The 18,613-nt window shown below is 35.8% G+C and overlaps 1 protein-coding gene across 1 annotated transcript; it reads right to left on the bottom strand.

Annotated features, from left to right (window-relative positions):
• Nucleotides 1-134: 134 nt before the first annotated feature.
• On the bottom strand, nucleotides 135-18,326 carry LOC140059623 (ATP-dependent RNA helicase DHX8-like). Its single transcript, XM_072105615.1, has 20 exons — nucleotides 18,264-18,326; nucleotides 17,510-17,713; nucleotides 17,019-17,263; nucleotides 16,461-16,546; nucleotides 15,405-15,798; nucleotides 12,845-13,159; nucleotides 11,394-11,579; nucleotides 10,992-11,139; nucleotides 9,590-9,768; nucleotides 9,246-9,440; nucleotides 8,712-8,984; nucleotides 7,726-7,849; nucleotides 6,658-6,839; nucleotides 6,092-6,232; nucleotides 5,345-5,638; nucleotides 5,002-5,130; nucleotides 4,477-4,673; nucleotides 2,269-2,359; nucleotides 2,070-2,158; nucleotides 135-1,708 (listed from the first exon to the last, which is right to left on the bottom strand). Exons 2-20 carry the CDS (start codon nucleotides 17,601-17,603, stop codon nucleotides 1,486-1,488), a joined length of 3,585 nt encoding a protein of 1,194 aa, XP_071961716.1. The 5' UTR covers nucleotides 17,604-17,713; nucleotides 18,264-18,326; the 3' UTR covers nucleotides 135-1,485.
• Nucleotides 18,327-18,613: the final 287 nt, after the last annotated feature.

Below are 18,613 nucleotides of genomic sequence, written 5' to 3'. Positions count from 1 at the left end.
TTAATTTTTAGAAACACGTTGCAAAAAAAATCATATTCATAAACGTGTTCATATTCCATTTTATGTAAATATTATATACTATGCCTTTATAACAATATTAGTGAAATTTGTTATAAAAATCAAATTTTGTCACATAATTGAACATTATAATTCACATACTGTATATTGTTGTACAGGTATCAAAAAACAATATTCAAGAAATTGAAAAACAACTTTTTTTATCAAAATTTATATTACATGTTTTATTTAGCTTATAGTAAATTTATAGTAAAATTAGAAAAAAAAGTATTTTTGTTACATTAAAAAAAATGTTCAACGGTTTTGAAATGACAGATGAATACCCCCTCCTCCAAACCTTCATCCACAAAAAAAAAACCATCCCACAATTTCCCTCCCAGCTCATAAATCTTGGTACAGTTTCGGACTTCATATAATTTCCTTCATTTATTTTAAAATGGAAATCTATGGAGTAAGCTGTATCATCTCTTTTAAAAAATTTAATTGTGTCTAATCCTATGGTTCTTTCTAACAACTGCAGGGATTTAATTGCGTCTATTCTTAAGTCTTGATATTCTCCATAAATTTGGTTCTTTCTAACAACTGCAGGGATTTAATGGTGTCTAATCCTATGTCTTCATATTCCCCATGAGTTTGGTTTTTCTTAACAACTGCAGGGATTTAATTGCGTCTAATCCTATGTTTTGATATTCTCTACAAGTTTGGCTCTTTTAAACAACTGCAGGGATTTAATTGCGTCTAATCCTATGTCTTGATATTCTCCATAAGTTTGGCTTTTTTCTAACAACATTAGGGATTTAATTGCGTCTAATCTTATGTCTTGATATTCTCAAGGAGTTTGGCTCTTTCTAACAACTTCAGGGATTTAATTACGTCTATTCTTATGTCTTGATATTCTCTACAAGTTCGGCTCTTTCTAACAACTTCAGGGATTTAATTACGTCTATTCTTATGTCTTGATATTCTCCATAAGTTTGGCTTTTTTCTAAAAACTTCAGGGATTTAATTGCGTCTAATCTTATGTCTTCATATTCTCCAGGAGTTTGGCTCTTTGTAACAACTTCAGGGATTTAATTGCGTCTAATCCTATGTCTTGATATTCTCTACAAGTTCGGCTCTTTTTAACAACTGCAGGGATTTAATTACGTCTATTTTTATGTCTTGATATTCTCCATAAGTTTGGTTCTTTTCTAACAACTTCAGGGATTTAATTGCGTCTAATCTTATGTCTTGATATTCTCCAGGAGTTTGGCTCTTTCTAACAACTTCAGGGATTTAATTGCGTCTAATCCTATGTCTTGATATTCTCCACGAGTTGGGTTCTTTTTAATAACTACCGGGATTTAATTTCGTTGATTTTCTCTCCATAAGTTTGGCTCTTTCTAACAACTGCAGGGATTCAATTGCGTTTAATCTAATGTCTTGATATTCTCCAGGAGTTTGGCTCTTTCTAACAACTTCAAGGATTTAATTGCGTCTAATCCTATGCCTTGATATTCTCCATGAGTTTGGTTCTTCATATTTGTTGTAAAGGGGTTCTAAACGTTGTTGCTTCTTCTGTTTGCTGAGTTTAGTCGGGTCAGAGAATTTGTAGAATGCCGGAGCAAACTCAACTAACCACTTGGGGTCAATGGTCGTGACCTCCCTCATATATTCTTTGGTAGTAAGCACAAGTTCATGATATATAACCCTATAACAAAACAATAATATTTATTTATTTTGCAAATAAGTAAAACACATTTTATTTTAGGATGATTGTGGAACCACAAGAAATTAATTTAAATATCTTTTAATGTTTGTTTTAATTTCATTACTAAAGTTTGGTAATACTCTTCCAATACCGGACCCCTTTGGGCTGCCCTAATATGTCTAGTTTTCCAGAAAGTCTGGTATTCAGAATGTGGTTCTAAAGGTAAACATGAATTTGGACCATTTTAGATGTCTGGATTTGGGAGAGTTTTTGGTTTTCAGACAGACTGGTCTTGCCCATTACCAATGAAAATAATTAGGTTTCAAAACAATCTGTATGTCTGAATAAATGAATTACTAACCAATCTGGCTGCCTGTTGAACAGAGAGCTTGAAGGATGTATGTATACCACCTGTTGATCACAAAGTGTGCGATAGCCTTCTTGTGGATCCTGTAAACAGATAAACACACTGTGTCAAGTGTTCTTAGGAACAAGGTTTAATGGAAGTTAAACATCTTTGTTTATTCTTTCTATTTTAAGAAATCAAAATGAATTTGTACCTTTTTAGCAGCATTGCTGAAGAAGCCACTAAGCAGGGCTTTCTGCACCTTAGCTGTTGTCTTTCCACAGGATACAACATCTAATTTATGTCTAAAAATGCATAACAAAAAAGGGGTAAATAAGGTTTTAAATATTTTATTTATTTTCGTATTTTTATGTTTCTTCAAGATTTACTGGAGCAGGATAGAATGAGTACTATAAGCGCTTGTCATATTAAATTCTCTTTCAAACATATTCACTTTGTGTAGTTTCATTTTCGTTCGTGATAAACAACAGAAACTGAGAATAACAATGTCATGAGTCAGTCATTACTTACATAATGTAACTAAAAGTACAGTATATACATATTGTAATATAATGACATACATTTATAATTCAGAAATCAACCTTTGTATTAGATTCAATTGAGTTCACGAACTCCCTCACTTGGTCCAGTTAAGAGTGTGTCCAAAAGTTTTAAAATTCCATTTAGTCCATAATCAAGTCTCTAAAGAAAACACTTTGGACCTTTCCCATCGTTAAACCAGGAGAGGTTGACACTATTTAAGTACAGATATGACATTGTTATCCATCATTGGAATACCTTATTATACCATTAATCACTTCTACCCAAACACCTCTGGATCAACTTAGAACCAATCATTAGCTACTGAGATGATGTAATGACATATGCTAATGAACCCAATATACCCCCATGTTCGAGGAGCCCCCAGACACACCTTACAACGCCTAGAGTACTTATATACCAATAAGCAGGTTGTTGTACTCTAAGCGTTGATTTCAATTCTGGTGATGAGAATAGTTCCTCGAAACATGTCATGATATTTTAAGGCAGTTTGCCTATTCATCAAATGCATCACAATCTTGATTTTAACTCGAAAGTTTGGTGGTATCATACATGATTTATCTAATATATAATACAGTAGAGCACCTATGAGTTACCCCTACTCAGGGGACATCCCTATTACAGGAACACACCTATTCAGGGTACACTCCTATTACAGGGGCACACCTATTCAGGGTACACCCCTGAACACACCTATTCAGGGTACACTCCTATTACAGGGGCACACCTATTCAGGGTACACTCCTATTACAGGGGCACACCTATTCAGGGTACACCCCTATTACAGGGGCACACCTATTCAGGGTACACTCCTATTACAAGGGCACACCTATTCAGGGGACACTCCTATTACAGGGACACTCCTATTACAGGGACACACCTATTCAGGGTACACCCCTATTACAGGAACACACCTATTCAGGGTACACTCCTATTACAGGGGCACACCTATTCAGGGTACACTCCTATTACAGGGGCACACCTATTCAGGGTACACTCCTATTACAGGAACACACCTATTCAGGGTACACTCCTATTACAGGGGCACACCTATTCAGGGTACACTCCTATTACAAGGGCACACCTATTCAGGGGACACTCCTATTACAGGAACACACCTATTCAGGGTACACTCCTATTACAAGGGCACACCTATTCAGGGGACACTCCTATTACAGGGGCACACCTATTCAGGGTACACTCCTATTACAAGGGCACACCTATTCAGGGTACACTCCTATTACAGGGGCACACCTATTCAGGGTACACTCCTATTACAAGGGCACACCTATTCAGGGGACACTCCTATTACAGGGACACACCTATTCAGGGTACACTCCTATTACAGGGGCACACCTATTCAGGGGACACCCCTATTACAGGGGCACACCTATTCAGGGTACACCCCTATTACAGGGGCACACCTATTCAGGGTACACTCCTATTACAGGGGCACACCTATTCAGGGGACACCCCTATTACAGGGGCACACCTATTCAGGGTACACCCCTATTACAGGGGCACACCTATTCAGGGTACACTCCTATTACAGGGGCACACCTATTCAGGGGACACCCCTATTACAGGGGCACACCTATTCAGGGTACACCCCTTTTACAGGGGCACACCTATTCAGGGTACACTCCTATTACAGGGGCACACCTATTCAGGGGACACTCCTCTATTACAGGGGCACACCTATTCAGGGTACACTCCTATTACAGGGGCACATTATCATGAAACAAACAAGGACAATATATTCTTTAACACTATGGTTAACCCCCCATTGAGGGGACACTTCTATTGAGGGACACTTTGTTTTCTTGAAGTTGTCCCTTTAGCTTTACTGTATTAACTTTACCTATCCATAATTCCCAGCAGCTGTTTGCGGACATCTTGTGACCTTCTTAACGTCCTTGCTTGTACAAAGTTTTCAAAACACCATGGATTTGAAAACTTGTTATTCTTCCACGAATTGTAGACGGCTAATAGCGTTAAATGATCGCCCTCTTGCTGGTGGAATTTAGCCTTTCGTTGGTCAGCTATTGCTTGCTTGTCCTAATAAATTAAATAAATAATCTCTTTTAAAAGAGGGATTTATCAAGGATGCAGAACATACTGTATGTACCCTTAAAAATGATATGCCTATGTCATCATGACATGGTGATGACACAAAACAGATGAAATCAATTTCCTCACCTTTATATTCTACCTAGAGACAGTTGTTGGTAATAAACAGAAGAGCCAATTACGTAGGGTACTATCAGGAACATATTAATAAGCTTTACTCGCAATCAAAAGCATTTGTTTATTCACAAAAAATGAAATCAATGGTTACTGGAATATCACACTGACCTCAATGTCAAAAGAAATGTTTAGCACTTACCTTTGGCCGATAAAACACATTCTGTACAGAAAGCATAGATACAATTGTAAGAATCTCATCGCTACAGCCTAAATGTACAGACATTATCAACACTTTAGATAACATAGGTTCTAATGGAAACTCAGCCATCTGAATAAAAACAAAAATGAAAACATTACAGCAAAAACATTTAGCAATTTTTTAGTAAATGATTATTATTAATGTGTGCTAAAATAATAGCATTGTGTTTCCTTTTCATCTTTTTATGTTCTCATATATTGTTGTTGTATATTTTCATGATAGAGGATGAATAAAGAATATTTGAATTTGAATTGATGAATAATGTATGAATATTAACACTTACCCTTCTTCCCAGTCTAGTGAGTAGGCCCTCATCATCCAGAGCACTAAGTGAGTGCAACTGTTCCATAGCCGTGATGAGTGTTTCCATGGGTGGAGGATCCATAAAATCAAAGGATAGAAGATCGTTGATTCCCATAGCTTTGAGCGATAGAAGCGTGCTAACTAGATTGGTACGCTGAATCTCAGGTACCGCGGTCGTTAACATCTCATCACGGTACGCTCGTTCTGTGTAGAGGCGATAGCATTTTCCTGGACCTGTACGGCCAGCTCTTCCTGCTCTTTGCTTAGCTTGAGCCTGTTGTAAAATGAAATGTCTTTTATTACCATCACATTAAAACATGAGCTTCCATCAAGGCTGATTATGGAAAATTAACATCTGAATGGTTTTATTTTTGTGGATATTAAAAAAAAAAATAAAAATAAATATACTCTACAATAATATACTCATTGTTTTGTTTTAAATATATACAAATGAAATGTATTCAATTGTTTTTTCTTATAAGCCAGAACGGGCTAGTCATGTTTAACTACAAGAGTGTGCCTAAATAAATAAATATACACAATTTTTCCTATTTGATTTAAATGAAATATGAAATCGAAGGATATGTTGAGAATGTACACAGTAAAATACAGCAAGTAAAAGGGGGACTGGAATCAAAGTATTTACCAAGGGAATGTCAGTAATCTAGGAAGAGGGATGATGATAATGATGATAAAAGGTCAGTGTAAAGAAATTCAGAATTAATACCTGTGAAATAGGAGTAACAACAAGCTGGTCCATTCCAGTCTTGGAGTTGTATACTTTCTGTTTGACAAAACCTGGGTCAACAACGTAGTAGATGCCATCAATTGTTAATGATGTCTCTGCTATGTTTGTAGCTATCACAACCTATGAAAGAACATAAAAGAAAGAGACATTTTGATTGATTAATGTTGCAAGACTAACAACTCAATGGAGTACGTCTATGTTTATATACAGTATTGAAGACTATGCTAACTTGTGATGCCTCATCATCTTTAAGTAAAAAATGGGTTTGGCATTCACTTTTTAAGGCTAGCGAAATACTGTGTGCTTTGGTGGAAAATGAAAGTGCATTTCTTGGCATTAGTTAATCAAAAGGAGTTTAAGCCTAAAAGTTTATACACTATCAGAATGTTTTTTCTGTGTATCCAACACAATCTGGAAATTGCATCTTTATAGGGCGACTTTCCTTGTTGAGATGGGAGATCACTTGAAATACTAAGAAACAGCGATTATTGGAAAACCTGGAAAGTCTGTCACTTAATTTAGCAACAGCAACAAATTAAATATACCTTTCTGCTACCAGGAGGTGCTGGATCAAATATTCTGGTTTGCATTTCGCTGGGAAGTGAGGAGTAAACCGGAAGAATGATGAGTTCAGGAACTTCTGCTCCCATTGACTTCATCCGTTCAAAAAGAATTTCACAAGCTGTGTCAATCTCTTCTTGACCTGTCAGGAACATCAGAATGTCGCCTTTAGATATAAAAAAGTAGTCAAATTACATTTCATCTTGCACTACAAACAAGAAAAATCAATAAACCTATTTGCAGACAACTTACCTGGTGGTTCAGTTAAATGTATTTGCAGACAACTTACCTGGTGGTTCAGTTAAATGAATTTGCAGATAACTTACCTAGTGGTTCAGTTAAAAGAATTTGCAGATAACTTACCTGGCTGTTCAGTTACATGTATTTGCAAATAACTTACCTAGTGGTCCAGTTAAATGAATTTGCAGATAACTTACCTAGTGGTTCAGTTAAAAGAATTTGCAGATAACTTACCTGGCTGTTCAGTTACATGTATTTGCAAATAACTTACCTGGTGGTCCAGTTAAATGAATTTGCAGATAACTTACCTGGTGGTTCAGTTAAATGTATTTGCATATAACTTACCTGGTGGTTCAGTTAAATGAATTTGCATATAACTTACCTAAGGGTTCAGTTAAATGAATTTGCATATAACTTACCTGGTGGTTCAGTTAAATGTATTTGCATATAACTTACCTAGTGGTCCAGTTAAATGAATTTGCAGATAACTTACCTGGTGGTTCAGTTAAATGAATTTGCATATAACTTATAAATGAATTTGCATATAACTTACCTGGTGGTTCATTAAAATGAATTTGCATATAACTTACCTGGTGGTTCAGTTAAATGTATTTGCATATAACTTACCTGGTGGTTCAGTTAAATGAATTTGCATATAACTTACCTAAGGGTTCAGTTAAATGAATTTGCATATAACTTACCTGGTGGTTCAGTTAAATGTATTTGCATATAGCTTACCTGGTGGTTCAGTTAAATGAATTTGCATATAACTTACCTGGTGGTTTAGTTAAATGAATTTGCATATAACTTACCTGGTGGTTCAGTTAAATGTATTTGCATAACAGTAATCAATGAAGCATCTAGGTAATCAGTTTCTGCTTCCTTTGTATATAGTGTTTCAACAGGAAATGTACGACCAGGAATGGTAAAGATTGGCTAAAAGAATAGGATGTTTACTGTTAATGTTTAACAGCTATCTGCCTCTAATGAATTAATTCTATTTATTTGAATGAGCACTTATTTAGCTCTTCTCTAACTGTTAGGTGATCCAGATTCTGCTATGGTTAGTGCTAATCAATAAAATGTTCTTACACATATCTCATAGTTAGATTACTTGTTGGGGAGGCCAGCATCAGAACCACCTGTGAGAGCCCACCTAACCTTTTACTATTTGTATCTTTATCACTGTTTGCTTATGTTGTCTTGTTTGTGTTACTAGGGACGACGAATATCCTGTGTTTGCTAGAGCGTAAAATCATATACAGTGAACATAGCCGTTTTATTAGTTACAACCCGTTGCGTGAAGACGACGACCGGCAGTCTCTCCCTCCAATGTCTCGTGGCGCGGGGCCCTTCTGAATCGCTGGCTCTGATGACACAGCATAGGCCTAGCCTTCCTAGCTAGGGCCTCGCATTCAAATGCCGCTTTTAAAACAGCCATTTTAACCAAATAAAAATGTTATTTCATTCAACAATTAAATTAGAAGTTCAAATATTATTTAGAGTTTTGAAAATTCCATTTAAGTGTAATTTGAACTGTATATTTAAGGTTATGTACATTATTTCTAGTTGTTCTCCGTACATGGTAAAATGGCAACTTTATCGTCCTCAAAAAGTTAAGACGACGGAATTTCACGATAAGCTCCGGCCACTTTGTTAAAGCTCATGCATAAATTATTCATGAGCACCATCCTATGGCTTCCCGTCGTGTTTCGTAAATTCCCTATTGTCAACATTCACTGTGTGTAAATATATGAAAAATAAATCTTTCTATATATGAGAGAAAACAGTTACTTACTGCTTCAAAGAAGTACTGAGAGAACTTAACAGCATCCAACGTTGCGGATGTTACGATCAGTTTCATATCTGGCCGTTTCTTAATTGCTTTTTTCAGAAGACCGAAGAGCACGTCCGTATGAATGGTCCGTTCGTGGGCTTCGTCAAGCATAATGATGTTATACTGCGATAGATCAGCATCGATGAGGCACTCTCGAAGCAACATACCCTCTGTCATGTATTTGATCTTGGTTTCAGGGGAGGTGCAGTCCTCAAAACGAATTGTGTAACCAACCTAGGAAATATCACATTGTTATGTCAAAGCAGTATTTTCTGAAGCTATTGCCTAATCAAGGCAGCAGAAGCCAGCATGATGTGGTGTACATGTAACGTACCCAATTTCAGTATTGACTAAATGCTATAGGGTAGCTTATATGCACTGTAACCAGACCAAGTCCATCATTTTAGGCCTGATACTTTGCTCACATTTTTAACTGTATAAAAGAATATGAATAGATATTTAAATACTGTGTGAATAAAAAATAAAAAAAGGTACCTCTTGTCCAAGACGGCAACCAAACTCCTCTGACACTCTTTTAGCAATGGACATAGCAGCAACACGCCTAGGCTGAGTACACCCTATCTTGCCTGTAGTGACATACCCTGCCTCTGCTAGGTACTGCGTCATTTGTGTAGTCTTCCCAGACCCTGTCTCACCAATCACAACTAAAATTTGATTTTCTTCCACAGCCTACAAAAACAGAAAAATGAATTTAGACTAAGAATGTTTTCTCCTGCCACTGGAGGCAAAGATGAATACATTTACTTAGGCCAGGAATGTGGATCCTGGGACTGGAGGCTAGAACAAAAAAATTAAAGACAAATGAATTTTCAACCCACCTGTACTAGTTGATCTTTTAACTTGTAGATTGGAAGACTCTGTCTCTGTTCAATAATTGACATCTTTGTTTTCTTCCCGTACGATGCATTGCTGCCACCAAAGGCCACCTTCTTCCATTCGGGCATCTGAGGTGCTGGCATAACCATGTTCTTTACATTTGCAACTAGCGCTCGTTCACCTGAATGATAAACATATATATTACTACCTCATAATGCTTTGTTAATGGATAGATGGAATGGGTGAGTAGAGATTCAAAACTAGAGCCCAAACTAGTTTGACAAAAAAAAGTGTGATGTGCCCAATATGGTAGTGGTTTGCCCAAATATGGTAGTGGTATGACATTATATATGGGCACATCACACTTTTTTTGTCACATAAACTTTGTTAGTGTAGACAGATCTTTAGGAATTTATAGATGAATCAAATATAAAATATGTACGCTTATAAAAATATAGATAAACAGTTAAATCTCGCTGATCACTTACAAAGCGTTACATGGGCTTGCCCCTGATTATATTCGCGAGCTCATTTCTGAATACATCCCGTCGCGCTCTTTAAGGTCAGGTGATCAATTTCTTCTAACATTACCAAAATCATCCACTGCTTATGGTAGAAGGTCTTTTGCAGCAATAGCACCTTCATTATGGAACAAACTTCCACTCTTTGTGAGACTTGCTCCTTCAGTCAGTATTTTTAAATCACGACTGAAAGCCCATCTGTTCTCATACGGTATTAATTAACTTATTCATTCATTCATTTATTCCTTCCCCGAAACCTTGACTCAGAAATACCAGGATGGTGTCCGGCGGGGGATAGTTTAACCCTAGCTTAAGTTGTGCATGCTTCATTTACTCTCTATTCTGAAAGACCCTTCACACCTGTCCCGGCACGGTTCCGGTCCGGCGCCGGAAAATCCAATCGAACGTCAATGTTTCGTTTTCACGCGGCTACGCGCATATCGATTGGCGCATAGCCGCGTGAAAACGAAACATTGATGTTCGATTCGCCGGACCGGAACCGTGCCGGAACAGGTGTGAAAGACCCTTTAATTCTGGCCCCGAAACCTTGACTCAGAAATACCGGGATGGTGTTCGGCCGGGGGATAGTTTTACCTTAGTTAAGCATAGTTAAGCTTAGTTACATTTTTTTTTTTTTTCACATTATTGATTGTCTCCATCCCCGAAACCTCTACTAAGAAATACCGGAATGGTGTCCGGCGGGGGATAGTTTATTACCATTAGTTAAGGTCCTATGTAAAGCACCTAGAGGGGTCAGTGATCCATTAGGCGCTAAATACTGTTTATTATTATTTTATTATTATTTACAGTACATATAAAAATATATATCAACATTTATAATTTTTAATAATTTTATGATAAAAAAAATATTTATAATAATTACTGTTTGGCATGGGATCAATCCAGTTTTTGTTCATTCCTGTAGGAATATTCTCAGATTCCGCTCTTTCTTGAGCAACCTTTACCTCCCGTCTTTCCTTTGCGAGGGCGCTCTGCATCATAGCTGCCTTTGACAGCGTTCCATCAGGATTCTAAAAATTATGAAAAAAGTTTTTGTATGTTTTTCATAATGTAAAACTACAGAAAAAACGTGAAAGAAACTAAAGTACAAACTATGAAATCCACAATTGACAAACAATGATGAGGCAAGACATTTTGATAAACAGACAAAATTTGAAATATGGTTTGCATATTCTTTTACTGTCTTATATTATCTTGATATTAGACTAGAAGTGAATTCAGTAATTGGAAACATTTGTTTAAATGTTACGGGCATAATCAATACCTTGACAATCCTAACAGGACTGAGTTCCAGGCTTTGACGTCCATGTCCACGTAGAAACGGTGGTTCCTCTTCCACCAGTTCAACCTCCACATCTTCATCAGACTCATCTCCATCTTTAGTTAGAATTCCTGTATCTTCATCGTAGTTAGGAAGCTCAGTCACATGGATACAATTGGCAGACCTCATCTAAAATAAATGTAACACACATACAATGTCACAAACACATACAATGTCATAAATTCATAAAATGTCATAAACACACACAATGTCACAAACACATACAATGTTACAAACTCATAAAATGTCACAAACACATAAAATGTTACAAACACATACAATGTCACAAACTCATAAAATGTCATAAACACACACAATGTCACAAACACATAAAATGTCACAAACTCATAAAATGTCACAAACACATACAATGTCACAAACTCATAAAATGTCATAAACACATAAAATGTCACAAACACATACAATGTCACAAACACACACAATGTCACAAACACATACAATGTCACAAACACACACAATGTCACAAACTCATAAAATGTCACAAACACATACAATGTCACAAACTCATAAAATGGCATAAACACATACAATGTCACAAACTCATAAAATGTCACAAACACATACAATGTCACAAACTCATACAATGTCACAAACACGTACAATGTCACAAACTCATAAAATGTCACAAACACATACAATGTCACAAACACATACAATGTCACAAACACATAAATGACACAAATTAATATGTCACAAACACAAACAATGTCAAAAAAACATAAATGTCACAATCAGATAAATAGTCACAAACACATAAAATGTCACAAACACATAAAATGTCACAAATACATAAATTGTAACAAACACACAAAATGTCACAAACACATAAAATGTCACAAACACATAAAATGTCACAAACACATAAATTGTAACAAACACACAAAATGTCACAAACACATAAAATGTCACAATCACACATAAAATATCACAATCACATAAAATGTCACAAACACATACAAAGTCCCAAACACTCTTATGAAAACATCATGTAATCTGCATCTACTTGTTCATAGCAAGGCAGTTTATAAACAGTGATATTTTTTTTTTCTTTCTACACATGCTTTAAAATATATGAGCATGCAGAGATTGACAGTTAGACTCAATAGCTACATATTTACATGGCCATTCCTTAATTCAACATACCATTGTCAATATTACTTTATATATATATTTTAATATATTGTATATTTATTATTATAGTATTAGCTGTTTTATAGTTGTTTAGTTATTTTAGGTCTTCAACCCTGTACAAGTTTTTAGCTTTTTGTTGTTGATCCTTTTCATCTTCGACATGTTTTTAATTACTTCATTTTTTTTTTATGAGTAAAATGAATGAAATAAAAATGATAGTGTAATCAAAATGTAATACAGACCTGTTGTAACTCCCATTTCTCTGGTGATGTCATCCGTTGTACTCTCTTTCTGATTCCATTATCCTCAACATCTGGCACGTTCACTATTGGTATGTTGGATGGACGGTCAGGATTTCTTAAGCTTTCCTCAGATTTTGATGTCTCTTCTAATGCATTACGATGCCCTCTAGGGTTTAAATCTTCCCCCGTTTCTTGATTAACATCCTTCATTGAGAGACTAATCTTCGTTCCTGATATGCTAATTATTTTGACCTTTACAATCTGACCTTTTGCAACTACATCGCTGACATCAGATACTCGTCCCTCTCTTCGTAACTGGTAAAAATACAATACAATAGTACAATATTCTGGGATATAAAACTACTACTTGTTACCATAGCTAAGCAGTGGTTGCTGTCATGTATTCATAGAAATAAACATATTTAGGGCAAAATAATGTATAAGGTTGGACTTTTCCTAACACCATTGGAAAGCTGAACTGATATTGGATATATAGTTATGCAAGTTTCATTGGTTATTTTGAGGTAATTTTAGAGCTATAGCAGTTTTTAACTGTGCTTTTTCTAGGCCTAGTGCTACACATATCAAGCTTTGTTTTAAGCTGTTCATTGTCTTCCTGGACTGGCTTGTTCCTCATTATCTAAGATGTCAATGGTGGATTTCAGTTTCAGCCTAGCTGATGATAGCTGTGATGAAGTTTCAACCTGTTAAAGTTTTCTAGATAAATATTATATCTAAAATCTTATAGTGAAGTTTTTCTAGTGGTACCACCTGTTTGTTCTACTCCTATTACTAGGTTCAAAAGCACGACTGACAACAAAAACAGATTCCATTTGGCTGTGGCCAATGTGAAACATCTGTGAGAACATTAAGAGGAGCAACTGTGGAACAAGTTAACTATACATTAAGTGAGATCGATCTGACCAGATGCAGAAAATGTTGTCATTCATGCTGGAACTAATGAGATCAAATGAAATGTGTGAAGGGTGTTTAATACATTAGAAAGCTAAGACCAATACATTTTTAAATTCATCGTTTGTTATTTTTTTCTAGATAATGGGAGCAACTTCCCAATGAAATTAAACAACGTGCTCCAATTTCAAACTTTAAAGCCCAACTCACCAAACATTTGATCTCAAAATATTAAGTTGTAATTGTTTATTCAATGCAGCTTATTCCTAATTGGTTAATCCCATTATAACTTTGTTTTGTTTTTAATTAATTTGTACTACTTAGTTTTGTTATTTTTGTATTTTATAATAATGATGGAGTAAGAGCAGTTTTCTGTTTGGGCTCATGCCTATTACTCGCTCCTGGCAAGATGAAATGTAAAACGTACTTTTAAGAACTTTTGCCGAATTAATATTATTATCAGGCCCGTAGCCAGGGGGGGGTTTTTTATGGTTCGGGCGAACCACCCCTTTACAGCGAACCCCCCTTAACCAACTGCGAACCCCCATCCCCGACATGCCCAATACCTCACCCTCATCTCCAAAAATCCTCCAAATACGTGCCCCACAGTACAAAAAGTTGTTTGTAAATTGAAAAATTCGTAAACTTGTTCGTGAACCTTCTTCTCTGTATGAGCGTCAACTAGTGATACGTGTCTGTAAATTTCTAAAAGCTGCAAATGAATTGCCGATTTTAACCTGAAAAATAAATGTTTGGTCCCTGCATGTAACATGATATTGACGCATCTCATAGCGAGCTGGCGCACGAACGATTCGTACAAAGGACACCGCCAGACAACTGCGTACCTATAATTGTTTAGATCACTGGCAGTCAGGCAGCATGCATAAAGTATATAGCCTTCCGACGTACATCAGTATTTATGTGTGACTATGAAGTATAATGTATCATAGAGGATTATATAGTGAATATTAATATTTTACACTATAATATCTATGGTATCAAGTACTGTAGTTCACATTATGGCATCCGATTATTTTTTTCTAGACCACCAGCCGATACGTACTAAAATGTATCAATATCACCTATTTACATATTTATATTCCTCAACAAATTGCTGTAAATAAATATTATAGATAGAGCTAGCAAATAGCATTTGCCTTCACCCAGTGTGCTTTTTTCGGGGCTGCTCCTAGATATACGTTCACATTGAACTTGAACGCAAAACAAAATACGGAGTAAATGATCAAACAGTCGGCGGTTCCGCACAGAGCACGCACATCTAACACACGGCAACAAATAGTTATCGTCATTTAAATTATCGACGTGTTTGAGGAGGAGGAAAAAGTACGATCTTTTTGCTCATTGGTTATATAGCATGCTGCACGAGAGTGTCTTTTCCGGCCATCTAGGGGTGTCATTTAACAAAATTCGCTTCGCATCAGGCTGGGGGAGGGGGGGGGGGGGTGTGTTCGACCCAAATATTTAATGTCCGAACCCCCCCTTGACAGATCCTGGCTACGGCCCTGATTATAGAGATATTATAGTGATAATATATTATAATATCTCTATGTTGTTAACTGAACATTTAATATTATATATGCTGTAACCTTTTGTAATATAAAATGTTTCTTTTACACAAGATACTTACCTCTGAGATATGTACAAGACCTTCACATCTTCTCCGCAACCCTTCTAGTTGTACAAAGCAACCATAAACCATAACACTTGTCACTTTGCCACCATATATCTCGCCCACCTCAGGATCCATGGCGGGCGCTTTTGTCACAAACCTATCGTCATATTTTTTGCTAGAATCTTTGTGTTTTCGTGAGTAATCTCGATCTCTTCCTCTGTCCCTGCTTCGACTACGACTCTTCCGTCGTTTTTCTCGGCTCCGACTTCGATCTCGTCTTCTGTCTCTACTTGATGAACGAGATCTTCTTCTTCCTTTCTTGTCCCGTTTATGTTTGTCTCGTGACTTATCCTTTTCTCTACTTCTGCTGCGACTTCTTTTCTTTTTCTTACTTAATCCTAAACTTTTTCTATTTTACAAAAGAAAGAAAAAATCAATTTTGTTAGAGAACTGTTCTTTGGAGTTAAACCAAATCAGAAGTCGGTGTTAAAATAAAATTAGAATAGAAAACAGATGAAATTATTTCAACAAATGAATTCTTGTTCCTAGGTTTATTTTACTGAAACACATAAAATGTCACAAACACACCTTGTTCCTAGGTTTATTTTACTGAAGTGGAACGATTTAAGGGTAGTAAGGTAAGTGTTTTTTGCTACAATAAACAGTTTAACAAGACAAAATTTGGCAAAATTCTGTAAAATCTAATCTTTTGACATCGATCAGAAACACTTAAAAGGAAAAGTTAATTAATACAGCTTAATTAAGGAAACATGAACTCAAGCTGAATGTTACACACAGAAGAAAAGTATTAAATTAATTTCCTAATTAGAAGCACCAGCTCATATTTCATTAGATTTCATTTTTATGTATATATCTGTGACATTTTTTTTTGTGTTCACTTTGTCTGTTTGTAAATGGCATCTCTGACACAAACATTTTTGGAAACAAATTGTTTATGATAAATGTCTGGAATCAGACAAAAAACTAATATCGATTATTCTGCATGTTCAAAAATAAATGTCAGTAAGATTCAGACATGGACAAAGAGAAAGTATGATAAATAAATCTTACTCATTTGGAATGACACCCTTTGGTATCAATGCCTCAAGTTCATTCATTATATCATTAGCAACATCAATATCCTCACTCTTTGTAACCTATGAATAAAAACAAAAGTATATAAAAAACATTTGAATTGAAGTGCTTGTAATAATCTCTACATATTAAACTGAATAGTTATTATTTAAAACTATAATCCACTGTATTTCTTATCTGCTAATGCACATAAATTTTTGAAACAATAAACAAACAAGCTACAAATAAACAAAAATGAGTTCTTAGGTACTGTATCTATAATTTGTAGAGTATCATGGCAAATTCTGTGATACAGCATGCATCTCATGTCGTTTACATGCACGATGACTGTATCATAAGCCCTAACCTAAACTTCCATGATACAGGTACCACATGTGACATACACACTGTAATTGCATAATTTTTCTATGGTATTATGCTGTTATGTGGAGATGTACTATACAGATAATTAAGTGAATGGGGAAAAATATGGTAATATTCAGTGGTAACAAATAGATTGTAAAAAACACTATATTATCAAATGTTGTAACTTACTTGTTTCTCCTCATCTGGCAAGCAAAGACCGGGAAAAGCTTCTCTTTTCTGCTCTACCTTTGTTTTTTCTTTAACAACTTTAACTACAGATGAAGTGCTTGGTTCTACCTTTGATTTCATGTGTTGTATCAACCGAAGAAGATTTCTAACAAACGATTCTTGAACTTCGACCCCATTTTCTTCTAAAGCACCTTGGAACGTCTCAACCGTATCGTTTTTTTCAGCAAGATCAATCAAGAACTCAGCTGTAATATTTATAATTTATTATTAGGGTGTTCAACAAAAAAATAAATAAATAAATGAAAACTATTACACCATTTTAGTTAATTAAATTGATCTTGAATAAAATATTTCAAAGTTAACTGTCTGACTAAACTGTAGTCCAAGCATATTGTTATACCTCCATGGTCTAAGTGACCTTTTTAATGTATGATTGATCAGTGTCATCTCGAAATGAAGAAACCACTGGGAGAATGCTGTTTTGTTCTTACCAAGGTCTTTGTCATTAACCCCAAGATGGTTCTCAATTTCTGTGCACACTTTTGACACCAGCGATAGATGTTCAAGCTTCCGTAGCTCGTCCATTTCAATGTTTCCTTGCAACTGCCTTTCTTTACTTTTATTATCGAACAATCTTGATTTAAGATTGAGTATAGTTCAGCAATGCAACACTGAAGAAGCTCAAAAATGATGAACTAAAACGAAAATTATTATTATTATCAATCACATTGTGGACTATATCCAAACTTGACATACTGTAGGCCTAGTCACTCACTACTTTGTTTGTTGTAGTTCCGATACAAATCAAACCCTCCTCCTCTCTCTCTCTCTCTGTCCCACTTCTATTCTAATACGTACTAGTACTACTACTCATAGTTAGACTAAGACTAAGAGACCTACTCAGACCAGGGTGGGGCTAGCTAGTAGTAGTAATATTATGCCTAGGCTACTATTTTTAGGTGGGGCCTATTACTCAAGAGAGACTTGACTGAATTATTAGGCTACTATACATAGGCCTAGTAGTAGTAGGGTGGGTGCAAAACAGCAGTAGCGCCCGGCCAGATGCCAGGCTAGAGAGTCTAGGCCTACCCTAGCCTAGTACTAGTAGCTAGCCTAGCTAGGCCTACTACTAGGCCTAGGCCTAGAGAGAGAAGAAGCTAGGCCTAGGACGGTCATAAAGATCAACTTGATAGCTTAAACAAAGAACAACAAATTAAGAATAAAATATACTTATTAGCTACTGACTATATGTTAAATAATGGATAAATATGTATTGATAAAAAACTTGAAATGCTTTTCACGTTTCTCTGAAACGTTCACTCGACAATTTTTTCGATCAACAATATCAAATGTTGTATGTAGAGGGCGCAAATCGCCAAAGGAGAAAACTTCTATTGCGTTTAAGGATATGATGTGTGTCTTACGTTATGTTTGCGTCAACGTTAGGTATCCGTTTTCATAATATATTGAATTTGATGGTCAATCTAATGATCAAGCTTCTGATAACGCTTACATATATAGAATGAATAAATAGAAATCATAAAATTATGCGCAACTTTAAAATTCCAAAATAAAACAAGGTTGTTTATGGTTAG

Source organism: Antedon mediterranea, chromosome 1 (assembly GCF_964355755.1).
Source record: "Antedon mediterranea chromosome 1, ecAntMedi1.1, whole genome shotgun sequence".
In the NCBI taxonomy this organism is placed as follows: Eukaryota; Metazoa; Echinodermata; class Crinoidea; order Comatulida; family Antedonidae; genus Antedon; species Antedon mediterranea.
This window is presented reverse-complemented; position numbering and strand designations above follow the sequence as displayed.